At 29.9% G+C, this 22,750-nt stretch overlaps 4 protein-coding genes across 4 annotated transcripts; 3 read left to right on the top strand and 1 right to left on the bottom strand.

Annotated features, from left to right (window-relative positions):
- The first annotated feature begins 69 nt into the window (after positions 1-69).
- On the top strand, positions 70-1,703 carry LOC124529906 (UPF0193 protein EVG1 homolog). The gene is made up of 5 exons (XM_047103844.1): positions 70-194; positions 267-447; positions 531-688; positions 1,137-1,352; positions 1,435-1,703. Exons 1-5 carry the CDS (start codon positions 71-73, stop codon positions 1,575-1,577), a joined length of 822 nt encoding a protein of 273 aa, XP_046959800.1. The 5' UTR covers position 70; the 3' UTR covers positions 1,578-1,703.
- On the bottom strand, positions 1,662-3,706 carry LOC124529905 (ATP-dependent DNA helicase Q1-like). The gene has a single exon (XM_047103843.1). It carries the CDS (start codon positions 3,607-3,609, stop codon positions 1,720-1,722), a length of 1,890 nt encoding a protein of 629 aa, XP_046959799.1. The 5' UTR covers positions 3,610-3,706; the 3' UTR covers positions 1,662-1,719.
- An 801-nt stretch (positions 3,707-4,507) lies between these two features.
- Positions 4,508-6,028, top strand: LOC124529837 (raffinose invertase-like). Its single transcript, XM_047103759.1, has one exon. The coding sequence runs from the start codon at positions 4,508-4,510 to the stop codon at positions 6,026-6,028; it is 1,521 nt and encodes a 506-aa protein (XP_046959715.1).
- A 1,698-nt stretch (positions 6,029-7,726) lies between these two features.
- LOC124529693 (glutaminyl-peptide cyclotransferase-like) lies at positions 7,727-22,331 on the top strand. Its single transcript, XM_047103557.1, has 5 exons — positions 7,727-7,975; positions 9,856-10,186; positions 10,932-11,164; positions 17,842-18,067; positions 19,552-22,331. Exons 1-5 carry the CDS (start codon positions 7,886-7,888, stop codon positions 19,701-19,703), a joined length of 1,032 nt encoding a protein of 343 aa, XP_046959513.1. The 5' UTR covers positions 7,727-7,885; the 3' UTR covers positions 19,704-22,331.
- The last annotated feature ends 419 nt before the right edge of the window (positions 22,332-22,750 follow it).

Below are 22,750 nucleotides of genomic sequence, written 5' to 3'. Positions count from 1 at the left end.
TCAAATTTGTTTTTATGACAACATTATTAATACTATACATTATTAGTACTTGTATTATTTTGTAAACGGGATGGAAAAACCCGATAGTCATGGATATGTTAACATAACGTGGCCAAGCAAGTCTATTCCACACGGAGGAATTTTTCATACAAGGACTGTAAGCCAGTCAGCAGCACAGCAGGAGTTTTTAAAAGGTTTTAAATATTCATATTTTACAGTAAATTTTTTATTTGTAATTTTAAAATATATTTTTTGATATTATTTAGTTTTACTAAAAGAATCTAAGTTGAGCATTGCTCAGCGTCAAAAAGGTGCTTTTACTTTACGCCAGGAAGATGAATTTAAGAAAAATAAAATAAAAGAAGAAGTTCCACTTGTCCGACCGCGAACCTCACGTCGTCGATCGTTGTCTGCAATAAGGGAATCGGAAGCCTATAATACTGAAATGTACGCCTCCAATATTATTTAATGTTTATTTGTGGTATTTTATTTTGTCATGGTTATCATAAAATATATTTTTTTGTAACTAGATATTGTCCTCTTAAGCGAGGAGAAGATCGAGAGAAATTAAAAGAAAGACTCGCAAATACGATGACTTATGGGGATATAGAGCAAAAGCCTCCAGCGCCTCCACGACTTCTGAGACAGAAGCCTAACTTACCGACTAAAAAAGAACTGTGGAACAATTGTATGTTAATTTAGAAATTATTTTACTTTCAATGGAGATACATATATATAAAAACAATTTATGATCAGCAAAATTACTTAATCAGTATTTTAATCTTATCTGTAATCGATTTGGTACTGAATCATGAAAATATTAAACAAAATTAAAATATACGTGAAATATGTACTTTCGAATCCACATTGTATAAAACTATATTAACCGAGAAGAACCAGTAAACCTCAATGGTTACTCTTTTCCAACATTTAAAATACAAATTTATGATAGTTAAATGTATGTATTATATACGTATATAATAATTATATTTCTATATAAATATCCCGCCTGAAATTCAACAAGTATTAGCTCGACGCTTTTATTTGATGTATATAATCTCGTATTGAATATTACGTTTTCTTTTTTCAAAAAATAATATAATATTATAAATAATTAAGTATTTAAAACATTTTAGTGGTGACTCAAATACGAGAACGCGCGGAATGGTTAGCAGACATGGAAGATCTAGGACATGCTGGTCCACATAGAGAATTGATTAAAGATCAAATCGCTGAAAGGATGAGAGCTCTCGACGCTATCGGTATTGACAGCTGTTGCTCATCTGCCAGATCTACTAAATCTGGGTTCAGTGTTGTTCCAAGTGCACACAGTGAACACTCCAATGGAAGCAGTAAGTATATAATTGAAAGAAGGCTTTAATTGTGAAATGTTTAAAAAAAATTAACTAATTCATTCAATTATGATTTTTACAGAATATTCTAAGACATCCAATAATATTAAGGAAAAGCACAAGCCAAAAGGGAACATTACTAAATTAACCAAAAAACTTGAAGAAAATGTTGCTGCTTATGAACAATTATCACCATTGCAATATTCTCCAAGGCGTCGTGTATGAGCACTAAAAGTACTAATAAATATCAAAATTCAATAATTATTATGAACCATATTAGAAGGTTTTTTTAACAAGATATACTTATAAATTGTGGTTATCATTTCAATAAAGATAAATGATTTGAGAACAAAAAAAAACAATTATTTTATTCATCAATAACAATAATCTTAGACTTTCTACTCTCATTAACTTCAGAGCTTGCCTTTCTTTTTCTTATTTCTAAAATTTCATTTCCAATGACTGAATCATCTTTGGGGGCTGGTCTGTCTAAATGGAATTCTGTATATTTTCTTAAGGGCATTTTCAATGTAAAATTGTCATCATTAATTGCTTCCATATTAGGACCTTTCTTTATGTATGAAATAGTTGAATAAGCTGTAAAATGAAAATCTTCAATAAGATACCCTTCTACAAGCAGGAATGCTATTACATCTTCACCTATAGACCTTGAAAAATTAGGTTCTTTTCCTTTATGTCTAAGTGGAACAGGTCCTTTTAAGTACCATGCATCAAGTAACTTTTGAGCAGTAACTTTCGTATCTTGTGCGTGAGCATTATCAATAATGCCAGATAGTATTTTACAATGTTGTTCGAGACTTATTTCTCTTATATTTGAATTTGGATGTGAGCAAACATCACACATTTTATTGCAATCAGTATCTCCCCAATCTTCATCAAAATGTTGAGCGATTAACTGTCTTCTACATAAGGTTCCATTCAGACAATACTTAACTATACCATATAGATGATCTATACTTCCGACTGCAGAGAATACCATGGTACTTATTTTAAAAACATCCTGCATTCTGTATAAAGTAAGACATTCTGCTCTTTGACCATCACGACCAGCTCTTCCACTCTCCTGGTAGTAATTTTCCATTGATTTACTGATGGTGTGATGAATAATAAACCTGACATCTGGTTTATCAATACCCATGCCAAAGGCAACAGTTGCCACAATAGCTTGATAGCCTTTTTCATGCCACTTCAAATGTACTTTAGATCTTGATTCCGCTTCCATATTGGCATGATAGCAGCCCACAGCCAAGCCCCTTTTTCTTAGCCCTTGAGCTAATTCTTCAGAATCTTTGATACTATTAGTGTAAATAATACCACTTTCTCCTTTGTACCTGTATTTTAAAAGCTTTTCGAGTATTGTTAAGCACTCTTCCTGTGAGGTTGGTTTTTCTAAAATTTTGTAATATAAATTAGGTCTATTAAATGTTGATTTTATCACTAAACAACCAGGAATGTTAAGTATCTTCTGTACATCACTTAATACATGGGATGTTGCTGTTGCAGTTAATCCTAAGATTGGAGTTTTGGGAAACATATTAGACAAAATGCCAAGGTACTTGTAATCTGGTCTAAAATCATGACCCCATTGAGAGCAGCAGTGAACTTCATCAATGGCAATTCTTTGCAATCTACCTTCAGCATAACATTTTTGCAAATTGGACATAAACCTCTTACTTTTGGCAAGTCTCTCAGGTGTAACGTATAAAAGTTTAATTTTTGTATTCTTATCTTTCAGTACATTTAAAGCTTTTAATGTTTCATCTTTTGGACTTGTGCTTGTCATCAGCGTAGCTTGGATATTTCTGTTCTTTAGTGATCGCACCTGATCTTCCATTAAGGAGATGAGGGGTGATATAACTATGGTAACACCAGGTTTTACCAGTGCTGGAAGCTGGTAGCAGAGACTTTTACCAGCTCCTGTAGGCATTACTACAATTGCATGTTGACCAGCAAGAGTAGAATTTATAGCACTCAATTGCTTTGGTCTAAATGAATCTATTCTAAAAACGTCGTTAAGAGTTTTCTTGACATTCTTTGACCATTCATACGTATTTCTAGCCCAATCTACACTTGCCAATGAATCAGACTTTATTTTATTTATAGATTTTTTTAGTAAAGATTTCTTCTCGTGCAATTCGCGCTGAATATTTTTTAATTTTAATAACTCAGTATCAATTTTTTTTAGCTCTTTATCAACCTCTTTCACCTCCTTTTCTAAGTCTTCAATCGATTTCATTTTAAAATTTGAATGATACCATTCTTTGTTATCTGATTGTCTATATGTAGTTAAAAAAATTAAATTTAAAAGTACTTTGCGTACAAAAATGTAATACTTCTCACATTGACTTGTAGTGCATGTGCAAGTGTCAAAGTCAGAAAGTCGATTAAAAATGACAAATAAATAAATCGAACAGTTTGAGTGTTGATGTTTAATTTGTAATAAAAAAGACATTTGTATTATGTTTATTATACGTATATAACAAAATAAAAAATATTTTAATGATATGAATATTATTCCTTTGATAAAAACATGTTAATATAATTTAAAACAATTATTTAACTTATTTTTGTTCAGTGAAGAAATAGGTCCCAATGAAAGCGGCAGGCTTTAACTTGTCTAAGTTTTTGAAGTGAGAGAACATGGGAGGATAAGCCACCCCGTTACGTAATGCATTACAGCGTCAGCCTATATGGCTTTGGCTTACCAGAAAGGTCAGCGGTAGGCAGACTCCTCCTGTCTCATTGTTATTCTATAAAATAAAACATATTTTATAATCAATATATTTTTTAGATTTAATTATTAAATAGCCTTTCCTTATATTATCGTATTAATATACATACATCTAAGTAATCACTTAAGCTTTTCTTGTCAAACTATTTTAATATTAAATAGTTCAACTGAAATTACTTTAAGTTGTCATTTCTGTCGGGAGTTCCGAGAAGGATGATTATACTCATGTTTTAAATAAATTGTAAAATATACATAAACAAATACATGTTTAATGCATTACGTCGTAGTACAAATATCTGATGTAATACTCTATTAGAAAAAATTGTAAACATAATCTATTGTTGTTCACATTTCATTACCATACTTCATTATTTTATGATCATTCACGAATTGTACTTGCATAATGGATATACATATTTTTATCGTCATATTGTGGGTTTTGATTTTATCTGGAGATTTTAGTGATCTTGGACATGTGAATTCGTTATTAAATCGTGACAAACGTTTTTTAAAAAAGAAATACCGACCTATTTATCACATAACAGCACCAGAAGGTTGGATCAGTAGTCCTACTGGATTTGCTTATTACAAGAGGCAGTATCATATATTTTTTCAATATTATCCATATAATGGGGCATGGGATCATGTAAGTTGGGGACATGCCATCAGTGACAATTTAATAGATTGGATACATTTTCCAACAGCATTGATGCCAAAAGATCAATATGATAGGCATGGTTGCCTGGCAGGTTGTGCATTAGTCCATAATAACTTACTGACATTATTTTATACGGGTAATGTAATATCCGGCTATGAATCATTGCAAACACAAAACGTAGCTATAAGTAGCGACGGAATGTTCTTTGAAAAATATCTGTTTAACCCTATTATAAGAGAATCACCGAGTGAAATAGGAGAGTTCAGAAATCCTAAAGTCTGGCGTTTCCGTAAAGTTTGGTACATGATTGTTGGAACAACATCTCGAGAAAGAAATGGTCAGCTAGTTTTATATACCTCAAGAGATATGTTTAATTGGGATTTAAATGGAACATTGGTAAATTCATATGGAGATATGGGCAATATGTGGGAAAATCCAGATTTATTTGAACTAGATGGCTACCATGTCCTAATTATTTCAGTTCAAGGAGCGGATAGTTGGAGGTTCAGAAATGTATATCAGACAGGATATATTCTAGGACATTTCAATTACGTTAAGAGCCAGTTCGACGATATGGAAGTTTCTATAGCTACTTTTAATCAACTCGATTATGGACATGATTTTTACACTGTTAAAACAATGCGTGCTAAAGATGGGAGGAGATTGTTAATAGGGTGGTTGGGAATGTGGGAAAGTGAATTTATTGAATCTTCCTTTGGTTGGGCAAGCATGTTGACGATCGTTCGAGAATTGCGCATAAATAAAAACGGTCGAATTCGAATGAAACCTATCGAGGAAATTATTCAACTTAGGGAAGAATTAATAGAAAACGCTTGGTATAAACCTGGTGAATTCTACCAAGCTGAAAGTCAATCTTTTGAGTTATTAGTTAATTCAACTTCAGTATTTTCAGATGTTAAACTTATATTCGAATGGAAATTTGGTCAATTTGTTATTGAATATTCTGCAGATAATGGATACATCAGTATAGATCGAGGTGGTAATGACGGTGTACGAAGAGCGTATTGGTCACCCGTTGATTACGTTTATATACGAATTTTCGTTGATTCCAGTTCTATAGAAGTATTTTGTGGAGATGGTGACGTTGTCTTCTCTAGCAGAATCTATCCAAACAAAATACGTGTACGAATAGCTGGATATTCTAAAGTCCACATAATGCAATATAAGTTAAGACGCAGCGTAGGTTCTGATAAAAAACGAAGACACCGAGTAAACAACAATCTAATAAACTCCTATATATATTAATCTTCATGTTTACGGAATAATAAAAATAAGTAAAAAAAATAAGTAGCGTTAGTGGTTCTGAAAAATGTTAATTACGGAATTATAACAGGTTAACGGAGTTCATAATTTTTGGAATAAGCACTTTATAGTACTAAGGGTATTTTTTTATTTTAAGAACAGATTAATCCATTTTGTTATTAAAAGATTGTGAAAAAATATAGATACTTTTATTTAAATTACATTATTTATAAATAAATAATGTAACTCAGCTAAATTTTTTTCATAGTACAATATTTATAGCATTTTTCACAGCATTGGGGATCATAAAATGTTATCCGCGATTGGGAAGAATATCGGGGATCATCATCGTCAATTATTAGATCCATGAGGTAAAAATTAAAATAAAATAGAATTAAAATTTTCTATAGAAAGTTTCTTTTCCTGAGAAATGTTACCCGGGGATTTCCGTTATACTGGGAACATTGGAGTTTTCCTTGTTGCAAATAGTTTTTTTTTTTTAAATTAACTTTATGATACGTATTAAAAAGTCTACCTATATCTTCTGGAAATACCAACCCATAACTTAAAGATACAATAAATTATATTATTGATTTCATTAGGTTTTCTTGTTCGTATGCTATACTAGTGTATCTAATTATATATATACATAATTTTGGAATATTTATAATAAAAATGAACGAAGAGTGTTTCACAATAGCAAATTAATGAAACTCGTTGTTGATTGGTGTTTTTGTTTAAAACTAAATAAGTATATGAAAATAACTGAAAAATCAATAATAAAAAAATGTTGTACGGAATGAAAAAAAAAAAAACGCTAGATTTGTATCCCACGGGCCTTTGTGATTGTGAAAACGGTTCTTTTGTAACTAATAATAGCGTCACCCACGTAAGCATCTCTGGTAAATCTACAAGGAATATAAGATTTTGCATAATACGTTGTGTCATAGTTTTTTGTTTACACTAAGATAAAAATATTTTTGAAGTTTCAACCTAAAGACTCACGAGATAAGAAGTATATCAAAGATTGAACGAGAAATTGCTTTGGGAGAAGCCTTAACTACGTCACTCTTGCTGACGTCACTGAATCATTTCTAAGACTATGAAGATAACAGATGAATGAATAGGTATAATTAGTATAATTACTACTATTTTGAAATACACATGGGTATATCCATGTACATTAAAATACTATAAAAACAATTTATGTCAATGTTAGTAATATTTTATGCATGAGTATAATGCATTCATGCCTTAAATGTTACTAATGTAAGTAAATACAGAGTTCCATATTGCGAGTAATATTTAATGTATTTTAATTTTACTTACTATTAGATATTAATGTTATATATAATTAAAATTTAAAAAAATCATATATTAAAATTGTACATTACCTAGTTTCAGTTACTTTAGTAAATTATACTCTTTGATGAACGGTGTTTCAAAACTTTGGTGCTTCCACTTTTAAGGGTAAACATTAACATATTTATTTTATTTAAAATTAGCATTGTAATTGAATTAAAGGAATGACTGTAACATTGATTATCTGATCTTACGGGACTAATAAATATAATCAAAGACAAATTTACGTATGACAGTTTAAGTGCAACAAAACTTTAATAAGCATTAAATCTCAGTTTCAGTTTTACGGGATAATCGAGTCTCGATATCTGGCAGTACTGGTTTGACCTGTCAAAAGTAACTTAAATACCTACTAAAACACGGGGTAAGAGGTTGTGAAAGGCTAAACTTGAATGAGTTTAGTTGAGTTAGTTGTTCACGTACGCGGATTCAGGATTTAATAGACTATTATTTAAACATATGTTGGTAATACACGGATAAATTACGTTGATAATAAAAATGTCTAATATAGTTACAACTTTATTCATAACAGTGCTATGTTTTACCTTCATAAACACGGACACACCATTGAAGTTTTACCAACAAAAGGTATGTTACTGACTTTCTTGCATATTCAAAACTTAACAAACAAGTTCCTAGTTCTAGTTTAAATTATATACATTGGACATATAAATTATATGTCAGATGCATATAATTTAAACTTTATATAATTTATTACTGAATATAATAATCATTCAAGAAGTTTCATTTAGATTTTTAATCCACAATAATAAAATAAAATAATTTTAATTTAAAATTTATTTCAGTCACTTAGTAACTGTACAATGTTTATTTTTTTAAATGTACAACTGAAAATTAAAATGCAACATGTATTTTGTTTATACTTTGGGTGATGCAAAATAAATGTTATTGTATATATAAAATAAGCCATTTTATAATTGACATACATAAAGAAGTAACCTTATTTAGTTTAAATGTTTATGTAATCATCTAAATTGTTATCATTAATATTTTTGAATGATTGTAGTTGGTAAATTTTTTGAATAAATTTGTTTTGAAATATAAGCAAAACATTGATAAGGCGTATCATATATATACTTATATACCTATCTTGTATCACATAATAACAAATAAAGTATTTTAATAATTTTCTAAAATGTTGTTTAATAATTTTTTATACCCATATTACTCATTGAGATATAGTTGGAAGGAAAATGTTATCTAATGCTCAAGAAATATAGCCTTGTTTGCTATAAAGTTATAAAAAGTTTATTGCTTTTATAACACTCATATACAACTTTGACTTAATCAAGGCACTTTCACTAAACCACAAGGTTTTATGCTACATTTGTCATAAATTTGCTTTGCTCAGTTCTTCGCATTTCCTTGGACACTTAACTTCTTTGATTAATCATTCAATACCTATATCCTGACTTAAAGTATATCTTTATTTAAATTGATTTGAACCATTTACAGAAACACATGTCATGATGTTTGCTTTAGGCATTCATTAAAATTAATTAATTAATATCTACACAATGACATTTGAATGCTCTTAGATTTAGAATCTAAGACAATGCAATTAACATCCTATGAATAAAATGTCTCAAATATTAAAAAATACATTGCAGAGATACATAATCCATCTCATTTTACTACTGAATAAAATACTAAATATTTAATTTACTATTCTATAAAATTGCAGTACATAAAGAAAAATGTTTCAAACTTTCATTCCTTTTGTTTTATTATATATTCATAATGGGTTATCTTACAGTAGAATATATATTCTATCTTTGAATAATTCTTTCTAATTTTTAAAGTAGTATTGATCAATTATTGAATTAATTTTAAGTTTATGATTTGTATTTTCTATTTTTTATCAGCTTATTTAATTCTCTTTTCTGCCCTTGTTATTAGTGGAAACATTCATTGGTTTATGTTGTACATTTTAAGTATTACTTATTATTTTGTAATTGAATTAAACTGAATAAATATAAATAACTAACGACTGGATATAATTTAATGCTACATGCTTCATTTTAAAGCATACCATATAACCATAATTCCTTAATGAACCATGATGAAACAATACATTTACATTTATAATCTCAGACCAATGTAATAAAATTTCAAACAATTGTTAATATTTTTTGTATGTTATTTTTATGGCAACATTTTGAAATGTAATACGAAATTAAATTAAATGTTAAACATTTTGAAGAAGTTGAATATATGAAAGAAATAGTAGGTACGAAGGTAGTGGATTCTTACTGTTTTTAATTTTATTTACAATTAAACATCCATTAAACCAAAACTGAATATCAATAAATATGTGTTATATATTGAATATCAATAAGTGTTAGAACATTCTAAACTACTTACATAATATTAAGTTTAGAACTATAATAAATTTATTAGCCTAAGACTTCTCAGGGCAAATTTATGAGTTTTTTTAATCTTTGTAGGATTTCCATGAAGCACAAGAACTAACAGATGAAAATATCAAAGACATAGCCCAATTGTCTGATAGACAACAGTTCAGGAAAGTTCTTGACGAAATTCTGATACCGAGAGTAGTCGGTACTCCTAACCATGAAAAAGTTGGTAATTACATTGCCAATGAGATGAGAGGTCTAGGTTGGGATGTCACTGAAGATGTGTTCCCCGATAAGACCCCCGTTTTCGGGACTTTAAATTTTAAGAATATCATTGCTAAATTAAATCCTAATGCTGACAGATATTTGGTATTGGCGTGCCATTACGACAGCAAGTATACACGAGAACACGTTTTTGTCGGTGAGTTTTATGTAGTTTTAAATACTTGCATCACAATGTCTATTACAAAGAACTCACAATGTGTACTTCTTAAATTTTTTTTAATAGTCACCAACCTTTGGAGCTAAGATGTTATGTCCCTTGTGCCTTTAGTTATATAGGCCTTTTTACCCTAACCATAACATAACAATATCAAGGATTACTGATTGACTGTGGAATATCTGATGAGTAAGTGATACCTATAAAGAGCGGCTTGCGCAAATACGTAGGTATTACACATAAAGGAGTACTACTAAAATAAAAGTAAAGTTACACTGTTAAATAAAAACTCGTCTTTCGAAAAGGCAGCTCATTCTACTACGCGAATCCAATGCGCGGTTCGCAAGCATAGCAGAATATCATCAGACACCTGCAGCTCTCCTTATAATATTTTCCTCAATCAGCGAGATGAAATATGTTTGAAGCCGCAACTTTAAATTAAGATTAACGTTTTAAAGATGCAGGTTTTAGGTATTAAAGTAGCATAAATGGTATTCCAGGATATAATCTATCTCTGTGCCAAATTGTAAACATCCAGACTTTTTTGCATTTATAATAATAGTATGATAATATTCAGATTATATAAGATTCTACCGAAACTTAATAAAACTAAAACTAGATAAAAATAATTTATAACGAATAATTATTAGCATACTTCAATAATTCGTTTTATAATAATCAACATTTATATCGTAATCTCACTCAAACATTGATCTTGGTTTATCAGGGGCGACTGATTCTGCCGTGCCTTGTGCTATGATGATCAATCTCGCAGCGGTTATGTCGAAGCAGTTGGATAAGTTGAAGACTTCATCGCCAAGCCTTATGTTTATATTCTTCGACGGTGAAGAGGCGTTCAGACAATGGGGACCCAAAGATTCTATTTACGGTGCCAGGCATTTAGCGAGCATGTGGCACGGGACTCCGTACAAGGATGGTGCTAATCATTTACAAAGAATGGTAATGGATTTTTTTTATTATTACTTAGAAAGGTTGGCCCGAACACCCGTAAAACAATCTAATATGAAATGTGAATAATCAATGGTTTTAAAGTAGGTAAATCTCATTTTGATAGCGAAATTTCGCTCCGACTGGCTCAATAGAAGATTAATGAATATAGGAAAACGGAAAAAAAGTATTGTCATTTTGTTCCTTGTTTTTTCGAGTTTCTCTTCTGAATTAAATTCACAATTGTTCTTTTTTTATTCGCCATCTGAATCGTTCTTTTTTGTTTTACTAAGTTTCGTATAAAACTTAGTTTATTAAGGAAATGTCTGTGGAATGAAATTTATATCCATTTTATGCACGCTATATTCCCAGTTCTTCGGACAAGCTTTTTTGCACAAATCTTACGGAAATAATAAAATATTGGAATGAAAATAGATACTCGTAGATGAATAAATAAATGAGTTTGTTTAATCTTCGATAACTATTTTGGATATAGTGGTTGAATTGTACATACCCAGAGTGACGAAAAAATAGAAAAAAATGTCTTATAATTAATAAATAATATGTTCGGGGAAAACCCCTTTCATCCAAATTTACTACATGATTTTTCCTTGTTTATCTTTAGAACTATAACACACTTTGGTCGAAAATCAAATGATATGTATTTAGGATACTTGTGTTATATATAAATATGCCATCATAGCTTATTTACTATAAAAGCTGGCCTATACGTGTATTATTTCATGGAGTTTTTTTAACGATCCACTTTATTGTAACTGTTTGCTGGTACTGCAAATGAACATTTTACCGTTGAAATGACTTCTTGAGTCTCGGGCGGCAAATTTACTATATTCGATTTTAACTACAGAACAGAGCGAACGAATAATCTGTAAGACGATTTTCTTTTGTTACCCACATCTTCATTCTTCTTTAATTGTTTATTTGAGATACATAATAGATTATACTTGTATATAATCGAATGAAATAAACTAGGCACTGAGGTTGAGGATATATATTATAGTATAGACCATACTTGAAAATTGTATAAATCTGCCACTTACTGTTTTATGTATCACCGTATAATTGTAAACACCGTTAGATCTCGCGAGATTTTAAACTCACGAAAGACTGTGAACCGTAACAAACTTCTTTAAGATTAATTTATCGAAGTGAGTTTCGATTGAATTATAAAAATTCTAATCTAACCGAAATATTATAAACTATATACTAAAATCGCGAAAATTTAAGACAACATTATATATACTAAAATTGTTTTTGACGGTTTAATTTCGTAAGGTAAACTATAATTATTATTATTTTAAATATTTTACGGTGATATGTATATGTAAATGGAAGTGATAATGATACGCAAAAATATGTTTGCAAATCCGAGTGGTTGTTCCAGAGATATGTGCCTTAAAACATTAAATTAATTCAATAAAATAGTATAAACAAATATGAGTATTAGATATAGATTATTATCTAATGGTAATATTTGTTTGTTTTGCAACACCAATTTCAATATTCAGATTATGTCAGTATTTTCAACGTAAGGTGATAGTACCATCACATAAAACTTCACGGCTTGCAGTAACAATTGTGCAACGTTCAAATTGATGGTATAAATAATAAAACACGCGAATGCTTAGACTTAAACATAAATTCATTGATATATAAAAAGATTATAATATTAGTGTGAAAGAGCTTTAAACTTTCTTTGTGTTTCATTACATTTATTAAGACTAGTCAAATACACTATGATGTAAATAATCGTAGTCAAAGACGGGAATAAAACTTTTGCATAAGTTTTCTCAATGACATGAATTTATATTTAGTAATATCACATAGTTACTCCAAACAACGACAAAATGATTGAAGCTTTCATATAAATACGATATTTCTATGAAAGCCTTAAAATTGATGCGTCTTAAATTTTTACATACAAATCAAATCAATGAAAGATATCTAAGTTTGTTTTTGTAGTGCACGTATTGCGTTAACTTTATTTGCAATGCCCTAAAAAGTCTGGTCGTGTTCTAAATAGGTACGATACCACTTTAATTTAGTATAGTAGTAACGTCAAATACTCAGCGATCGCGATAAAACGAAATTTGACGAAACTTCAACGAAGCGTTATTCATGTTATATACTAAACTTCGAAATATGTCGTAGTCGATATTCCAAATGTTGTTTGGATATGACCTTTTCATCATAACGTTACATGGCACTAATTATGTGTAGAGTCAGAAAATAAATCGGATAAATTTAATACAATTGAAAGTAAAGTATCTAAATCGTTATTTTATTAGGTAATGCAATTAAGCAATGATAAGTATGACAACGAAAGCTTAACGAAATCTGTAATTTTATTAATTTTCTGTATTTTATTAATTATTTGTTGTTATTATTATTGTCATTACAAAATCATATATTGATATCATCATATATCTAATTATTCTAATCCATTCATAGAACAGGCATTTCTCAAGCAAGACTTCTTATCAAATTCACGTGTTTGGCACTATAAATAAGCTTTGCTAACGGTACTTGTCGCCGTCAGTTAACCTCACACGGCGCTCCATTCCAAAAGATGTATGGGATAGAATTTTTCCTATGTATCGATTATGTACCTACTTAATTTGTAGCGGATATTATTTTTTTACACCAAACTTTCTATCTGTTTAGAGAAATTCTTAAGAAGTATTGATCATTTTAAATCCATTGCAAAAATATTTGTTATTAAAATATTAAAAAGTATAAAGTTTTCGAACGAAACACGAATTCTAGTTGAAATAGACACCAAAAGAAGCTCACGAATCACCATAAAGTATATATTCTTCATGGATTGATCCATGAATTTTTACTGATAAAAAAATGGGCTTTTGAATTTTGGCAAAGTAGTTATTGGATATTTGAAGTAAAATAAAAGTGGACTTGATTAGTTCAGCAGAAAAGTGTCGTATTATAAATAGATATTTTAATTAAGAACTATTCGTACTAAACGTGCTATCAAATCGCATTTCATAGGTATTTAAATCGAAGGGTATATCATAGTCCTTAAAGATCCATAGTATTAATATTGTATGCCATCAAAATCAAATATTTATTAAATGAGACACATTTCTTAACTTTGGAACATAATAAGACTACCACAATACTCTGGTATTATTTATATATTCTAGGATATTATAAAAAAAAATAACGAAACTTCTAAAGTGAAACAAATTTTTGTTAGTAAATGTTACAATATAGAAACTATAAACTCTTATTCTACCTTAAAATGTATTCCTATGATGGTAAAATAACTATAAATATTTAAAAATAAAGTTAGCGTTCTGTGAACTAGACTCCGAATATTTATTTGAGGAAAAAAATAAAACATATCTCCTTGTCACTGGAAAAACCCAATTAAGTTACATTAAATATAAATATTTCATTAATTTGAAAAACAACTCTCAGATAATGTAGTAGTTTACAAATCGTGGACTATTGCGAAATCAAACGTCTCTGACTTATCTCTTTTTACGACTTATTTGTATTTGGAATCAATCACACGTAGCTCGTCTATCAATTTCTAAATTCAAATTTTATTCTTTTAAATATTGATATACCCTAATAAATAGGAAACAAAAACAAAAATTGTTTATTAAAAATTTAAGCTCATTCGGTCGTATAAAGTGGCGCTTACAGTACACGCTAGAAAATATTGATCTTTTGTTTCTCATTGAAACTACATTTTGTATACATTTTCGCTTTACGAATATTTTATCTGTGTTCCGTGGAATTTAAAGTTTATCATGCGGGTATTAATCAAAACTTTGAAACCTGAACAGCTTCTATGGTTGTAATGCACAGAAGCAGTGAAAAGAGACAAATAAATTTGTATTTATTTTTCGAATGTAGATGTTTACATTTAACATATAAATATGAATATTATTTTTAAATGTTGCGATATAACACAGCGAAAATTGAACGCAAAAGTCAGTGGAAGTACAAATGGCTACGTTAAAAAAACGAATTAGAATAGTCATACACATAAAGCCAGAAATCATTAGTATTGCTTTGAAAGTAATGAGACTGTACCATTGAATGTATCTTAACCAAGGTTAGGTTATTTGTTATTCTTTATAAGTACCATGTAATAAGCGGCTTTACAATAAGCATGTTAGATTCTATACCTACTCATTATCTCCTATTACCGACTTTGACAAAATATCTTACTCTTAAACTAAAAACATTAAATATTGTGGTATATTATATAACCGATTATATAGGAATGTATATTACCTATGTATTTGGTTTGTTGGTTGAGGTTTAATATAAAATTATTAATAGTAATATCGGCAAAGTGATATTTTTAAGCAGCGCCATCTATCGCTACCGGGTTGTAATTACGCAAATATACTTATGTCCTCATTTTCAGTATGGTTAGTGGCATACAAGAAATAACGTATATAGGCCTTTACTACATAATAGAGTCTATAACAAAAAGGCGACCTTAGTGACACCTTTTATGTACAACAGAATTATATTATTGCAATACGTAAATAATCAGGGTCATTGTAATCATGAGGCGACAAAAAATAAATAAATTGGTACCTATATCATTATAGTAGTCGATTCTATAATGCGCAATACTTTTTTTTTCAAATTGAAATATATATATATATATATATATATACTTTTTTAAACATAGGAATTGATAACATTAAATGACTTATTATATACAAATGTGAATTAAAAATATTTACTGTATAAAAGTATAAATTTTGACCGCGTGGACTGATGGCAATGCTATGGGCATATGCGTGGAATGATATCAGCATTTCCCTGTAGCATCGCGATTCTTATACGAGACCGGAATATAATATGTTGGCAATGGTAGCGCGAAGCTTCAAATAATCTGATGGAATCATCATTAACTTGGTGGTAGGGCTTTGTGCAAGCCCGCCTGGGTAGGTACCACTCACTCATCAGATATTCTACCGCTAAACAACAGTATGCAGTATTGTTGTGTTCCGGTTTGAAGGGTGAGTGGGCCAGTGTAACTACAGGCCCAAGGGACATAGCATCTTAGTTCCCAAGGTTGGTGGCGCATTGACGATATAAGGAATAGTTAATATTTCTTACAGCGTCATTGTCTATGGGTCATGGTGACCACTTACCATCAGGTGGCCCATATGCTCGTCCGCCAACCTATTCCATGAAATAAAAAAAATAAATAACTTACATGATATGATTGACAATTAAATGCATACTTTAATCAGAAAATTTGATAGAATAGTTTTCATTTATAAGAATCATGAAAAACTGTTTTTAAATTTTTAGTGATTTCGAAGTTTAGGAGAGCAAATTGCTCTCCTTTTTTATTATATAAAAATTTAAACAACATTTATATTTTACTCAGACCAAGTCGGTAAAACTAACTTGTATGATACTAGTTGCTGTGGTCGTTAGAGCAAAAGTTGGTTTTGAATGGGTTTCTGGTACAGAATAATCATCTTTGATAACCTATCAATAATAGGCTATTTGACTGGTTTTTAAAATCCATTTTATATTATTTAGTAGAAGTAAGGGACCCAGTAAATGTTGTTTTTTTTATTTCTAGTACATATTTGCCGAAAAATATCATATTAAAAATTCCACATTTAAATAGCGCGCACAAACGCTACTTGGACAATATGGCGCTGCAATGGGGTCGGTGACGTCACTTTCATATATTTTAATCTGTGGTACATATAGAGGAAAAGCAAAGTTTACAAGAAAGTGACTTAATCATAAGCCCGGCCAATCAGGAGCGTTTTGTGTCACGTGACAAACGTTTGAAAATTTGCATTTTTATTTATGGATTTTTGAATAAATTAAGTATTATTTTCAACTTTCGTTAGAAAATAACCATTTTTAAAGTCATAATATACACCGATTACAAAAATTCACAATTTATTTTTCGCAATGTCAAATAGCCTATTATAGAAGGCTATAGTTAAGGATAAAGGTAATAAAAAGTCTACTTCACTATCACTACATAGTATAAAACAAAGTCACTTTCTCTGTCCCTATATGCCTATATATGCTTAAACTTTTAAAACTATGCAACGGATTTTAATGCGGTTTTTTTTAAAGATTGAGTGATTCTAGAGGATGGTTTTTGTATATAATAATGGACAATATAGTAAAGAAACACTGATAATTTTAGAATTTTTTAATGTAATGTAATAAATAAACAAATTCTGTAGGAGGTATATTTAGTATTAGTATTGTGCGAAGTCGGGTTGTTAGTATACGATAATTATATAACATGGTATCTAAATTGCATCTCAGAAGGAATGAATATAAATAATTGTAATTTCTTGAGATCGACAATACTGATAATAATTATGGTTCTACGTATATAAATGAAATAAAAATTAGATGTATATATAAAAAAAATACGAAGTTTTACGAAACTTCCCACTTACGGGTTTATTACAGGGTTTATTTGTCTCCAATCCTTCTGCAATTGAAAATAGTTAAATATTTAACCAAAACGGAAAGTATATAATATCAAATGCATTAGGTTTTTTTTGTTTTTACGGTTATCGTTTCTTAACATTATATAGTTGAACTGATAAAAAAATATGAAAAATGTTAAGTGAAAAAAAAATTTAATTACCGATAATTGAATTATTGTTTACATTATCTGATTTTAGGATGTATTAGTTCTTTTGGATCTTCTCGGCTGTCCCGATCCAGTGTTCTACAGCTACTTCAAGTCCACTGAAAAGTGGTACATACGAATGGCAACCGCGGAACAGCGCTTAGCCGAACTCGGGCAGATGTCTGCGTACTCGCAGGGCAAGGCTGAGCAAACATACTTCCGGCTCTCCAGCTCGAACGCTGTCATCGAGGACGACCACATACCGTTCATGAAAAAGAGTGAGTATCTAATGCATCAATTTGAGTAACAGACTGGTCTGCATTCTGATGCAAATTAGTGGATATAAGTATATGTTGCAGGTTGTAACCTAAACCATATACATACATATAGTTATCACGATGTTTTTCATATCAAGTTCCGTGGTTCGTTGATTGCTTTATCGAGGACGCAATATCCCGATTCAGACTTTCATATTTTTTCATTTTCAACAGCCTGTAAATTCCCACCGCTGGGCTAAAGGCCTCCTCTCCTTTTGAGGAGAAGGTTTTTGGAACATATTCCACCACGCTGTTCCAATGCGGGTTGGTGGAATGCACATGTGGCAGAATTTCTATGAAATTTGTCACATGCAGGTTTCCTCACGATGTTTTCCTTCACCGCTGAGCACGAGATGAATTATAAAGACAAATTATGCACATGAATCAGCGGTGCTTGCCTGGGTTTGAACCCGCAATCATCGGTTAAGATGCACGCGTTCTAACCACTGGGCCATCTCGACACATACTCGACTTTCATATACTCTACGTATATCAAATTTACCTATGTCTTTCTATAATAACATAGTAATAGAAATAGAACGGTGGGCAGTTAGATTACATATACATGAAAGCAAAACATTGAGGCTAACCTAACGATGACGATAATATAATGAATCCCCGAATTACCCTTTTTGTAGTTCATCAGAAATTCAAGATACAGGTGAATCAATAGATAGCTACTAAAATGCTTTTACATTTATCAATTTCCATCAATGATTCTTCCCACGTGCTCTTTAATCAAGGCTAGTTCAGTGGAGTGAAAACATGACGCAAATAACGCGAAGATAATTAAATGTGAGAGATATTTGTTTAAATACCCTCATACGGTACACAGCCCAAAAACCAATCTGTTAATTATAAATGCAAGTATTAAACATCATATCTATAAAATGATATTATGTAACCATCATCTGTATGCATATTTCGATGAGCAACACCTATTATTAAAATTCAACAGGATACGTTAGGATAGAAAATATACAATATCATTAATTACTCATATAAAATATTATATAATATCGTTGCATTGTTTCGCCTAACTACATCGCGTGTTTTTAGGCAATTCCTGACACTGAACATCTTATTGTTATTTTCCATTCTTAAATTTTTACTGACTGACTCTGAAACGAATGCTCCGAATTAAGATTTTTAACAACATAATTGTACTAATTGTTACAAGCTCTATTTATCACCCTCGAAATTTATTAATTACGTTTATCTTTATTTGTTAAGTTAGCAAAGTATGTAAAAAATACAGCAATGTGAGTCAACCTTTTTCAACGTCGCCTCCCGGAAGCTTTATATATAAATGTCATATCATAATATATAATACATATTTATATATTATGATATGACATTACAATATTTATATATTATATAATGTGATATGACATTTATATTATATATATAATATCATAATATTTATTCGTTTTATCATTTTCTAGACGTGGACATTCTTCACGTAATCCCGAATCCGTTCCCGCAAATATGGCACACGGCGCACGACGATATCACAGCGCTGGACTTCAATACCATAGACAATCTTAACAAGATCTTCCGAGTGTTTGTGGCTGAGTATCTCCATTTAACACCCTAGCGGCGGTGGAGATTTGAGATGGCCGCAATCGTCCTCAACGCAATGGATTATTGACGAGAATGTCTTGACGCAAAATGTTCGTGCACAATTATTTATATACCATAAACAAATGTAATGACGGTAGGTAAACAAAGAGGCGCTGGCGCCCGAAAAGAAAAGTGTTCTAAATTTAAAAAAATGTTATATCATTCCTATGATAAAATTTTAAATAAAAAGAGTTTAAAGATATTCTTGTTCTATTATTGGATGTTTATATTTGGCTTATATATAAGTATTTTGAAATCATAATGTATCAAAATGCATACTCAAACTAACTAGTTTTCGACAAACTTGTCGAAAATATTATACTATGTAAATAGTTATACAAGGATATAAGGCGCTTAAATAGATGGTTGTAATATTATCAAATGCATATTAATGCTAAACGAGGAAAAGTAATTTTAAATGTCTGCATATTAAACTAATTAAGCCGTGTATTTCCAATCAGGATATATTTAGATTAAAATGTATTTATTTACAATTCAAAATATTTGTATTGACTCATTGTAATGGCTTCAATCACACTAGGCAAACAATATTATCGTACTTTAGTTAACAATGCCGCACAATAGTCGATATTAGCGGGACATCGTGTTATGTTACGTCACTCCAGTGATTTTCTCAACATTTTTGGTAATACATAATAAAATGTTGAGATATACATATATGTGTAATTATGTATTATAAGTAATCATACGGCATATTAATACGCAATCTTACATAAGATGATGATGTATAAATTATCGTAATTCAACGACGATCGGCGTTACTAACATATTGTATAATTGTAACAGCCCAAAAATATAAATTTTGAAGAAATTCCATAGTTTTGTTTTAGTTTACAAATGTACTAGCAATTGACTGCTATTTAGGCTTAATCAAATTAATAAATACATATTTTTGTATTCATTTAAACATGAATAGATAGTATTTTTTAATTCCTTATGAAATTGACGATTTAGCATTTTTGGCATTAATAAAAAAATATTCTAAGCTGTTTTGATCCTAATGATGATCTTTGTTCCTAATGATGGTTGTTTATTACAAAATTTATTTTATTTATATTATAATTATATTTTAATTCAATTTTATATTTATTGTCGACATTTCATTATCAATAATATATTGTAGTAGTATTACAACTTGGTAATATTTGAATGTAATAAATAAATATGGTAACGACACATGTATATAAGAAATATTTATCGATATGTTATATGCTTATATGTGTAGACTAAGCTTTAAGAAAGTATACGCTCATTATGTGATAAGAAAAATTCACAGACACGACGTGTTTTAAGTCTATGGTACTTAAATAAAAATAATTTGGGAATAAATAAAGGACCGCCCTGCGTTATTGATTTTTTTTTTCGAAGAACGTATGAATAAACTTACAAACAGACACATACAAGCACCACGAAAACATTTTACTCCTATTTCGAGCAGTGGTATTAAAATTCACCATCATTTTCACCTAATTTGATTTTAAATATCTTATTGCTCATTATTTTCCTTACCAGTATATCTATCTTTTAAAAATAATTCGAAAGCGTTTGAAATCACTCGCAGCGCTGTGCCTTTTATGTAAAATAGCTTATTAGTGATAAGTATTAATTTTGTTTATCAATATAACAAACGTTATCTCTATGATTGGTTTATTTTATCATATTTTATTATTCCCTATCGAGTGCTTTAAATAATGATTTAAGTATAATGCTCTTAATCTTTATATAAAAGTACTAAAACACAATTTAAAAAATGAAACATCGGAACGTAGGTTTTTAAAGCTATATGAATGACGGAAATATGTGTCTCGTTTGTTTTATAAATAATGCATTGTTTGTCTGTGCTGAGTTATTGTTTGTGATAAACATAAACTACTCCAGAAATTAAACACGAATATAAGACAGCGAATTGGTGTAATCTATCACAGATATATTGTCAATTCATGCATTAAGCTATTATTATTATTATTAAATCTCTTAAATATATGTATATATCTATATCTGATAATTCTAATGTAAAAAAACTTGTTATTTCAAGTAATTAAATAAAAAATACTTTATATTCGTATTGGAAATATATCTTTTAAATAGTTCAAATTTACATTCCTTCTTGCTTTTGTATAGAACACAATCGTTGTGTATCATATAGAAATGAGCAAATCGATATATCATATTGACGAATATACTCATATAAATATACTTACAAAAGTAATCCTAGACCTAAGTTAAATATGTTAAAATATATATATTCTGTGCCCTGGTACTAAAATATTAACTTTTCCTAATTGTATAATTTTGTTGTTTAATGTTACGCTTTAGGAATTTTAGCACAGATTAATTTATATTTTCTTAAGGCTTTGCAAATGGCATAATGTTATATATACACTTCATTTCAGGTTTCTTATAATTAATAATTATTTTCAAATTGAAATGAAATGCAATGTGTAAAGTTGACTTCCATGTCATTAAATATTTTGCCTAGATTAATGTGTTACTTCTTGTTAAATAGGCAAATCTACATTCCTGTATACAAAGCTTATAATAAAGTAATTCCATTAACATAATATATAAATGTTGCAAATTACTTATTGTTTTATTTATTTTTAGTTTATATAATATTAGTTGTCGCCTGCGGCTACCGGATACGGTTCTATTGCTTAAAGCCAAATTTAATCGAAATCCATTCAGCGGTTTGATCGTGAAAAAGAGATAGAGAGACAGTTACATAATGTTAAGTAAAGTAACAGCCTGTAAATTTCCCACTGCTGGGCTAAGGCCTCCTCTTCCATTAAGGAGAGGGTTTTGAACATATTCTACCACGCTGTTCCAATGCGGATTGGTGGAATGCACATGTGGTAGAATTTCAATGCTATTAGACACGTGAAGGTTTCTTCACGATGTATTCCTACACCACCGAGCACGAATTATAAACACAAATTAAGCACATATGTATGTATATGTAGTGGTGCTTGCCTGGGTTTGCCCCGAAATCATCGGTTAAGA

This window comes from Vanessa cardui, chromosome 5, assembly GCF_905220365.1.
Source record: "Vanessa cardui chromosome 5, ilVanCard2.1, whole genome shotgun sequence".
Taxonomy (NCBI): Eukaryota; Metazoa; Arthropoda; class Insecta; order Lepidoptera; family Nymphalidae; genus Vanessa; species Vanessa cardui.
This window is presented reverse-complemented; position numbering and strand designations above follow the sequence as displayed.

Excerpts from the sequence above, each read along its gene's own strand:
- LOC124529906 (XM_047103844.1), top strand. The coding sequence starts at position 71 with ATGGAAAAACCCGATAGTCATGGATATGTTAACATAACGTGGCCAAGC. Across the intron at positions 448-530 it reads GAAGCCTATAATACTGAAAT|ATATTGTCCTCTTAAGCGAG; the intron begins GTACGCCTCCAA and ends TTTTGTAACTAG. Across the intron at positions 1,353-1,434 it reads TGAACACTCCAATGGAAGCA|AATATTCTAAGACATCCAAT; the intron begins GTAAGTATATAA and ends TGATTTTTACAG.
- LOC124529905 (XM_047103843.1), bottom strand. The coding sequence starts at position 3,609 with ATGAAATCGATTGAAGACTTAGAAAAGGAGGTGAAAGAGGTTGATAAA.
- LOC124529837 (XM_047103759.1), top strand. The coding sequence starts at position 4,508 with ATGGATATACATATTTTTATCGTCATATTGTGGGTTTTGATTTTATCT.
- LOC124529693 (XM_047103557.1), top strand. The coding sequence starts at position 7,886 with ATGTCTAATATAGTTACAACTTTATTCATAACAGTGCTATGTTTTACC. Across the intron at positions 11,165-17,841 it reads CTAATCATTTACAAAGAATG|GATGTATTAGTTCTTTTGGA; the intron begins GTAATGGATTTT and ends ATCTGATTTTAG. Across the intron at positions 18,068-19,551 it reads CATACCGTTCATGAAAAAGA|ACGTGGACATTCTTCACGTA; the intron begins GTGAGTATCTAA and ends ATCATTTTCTAG.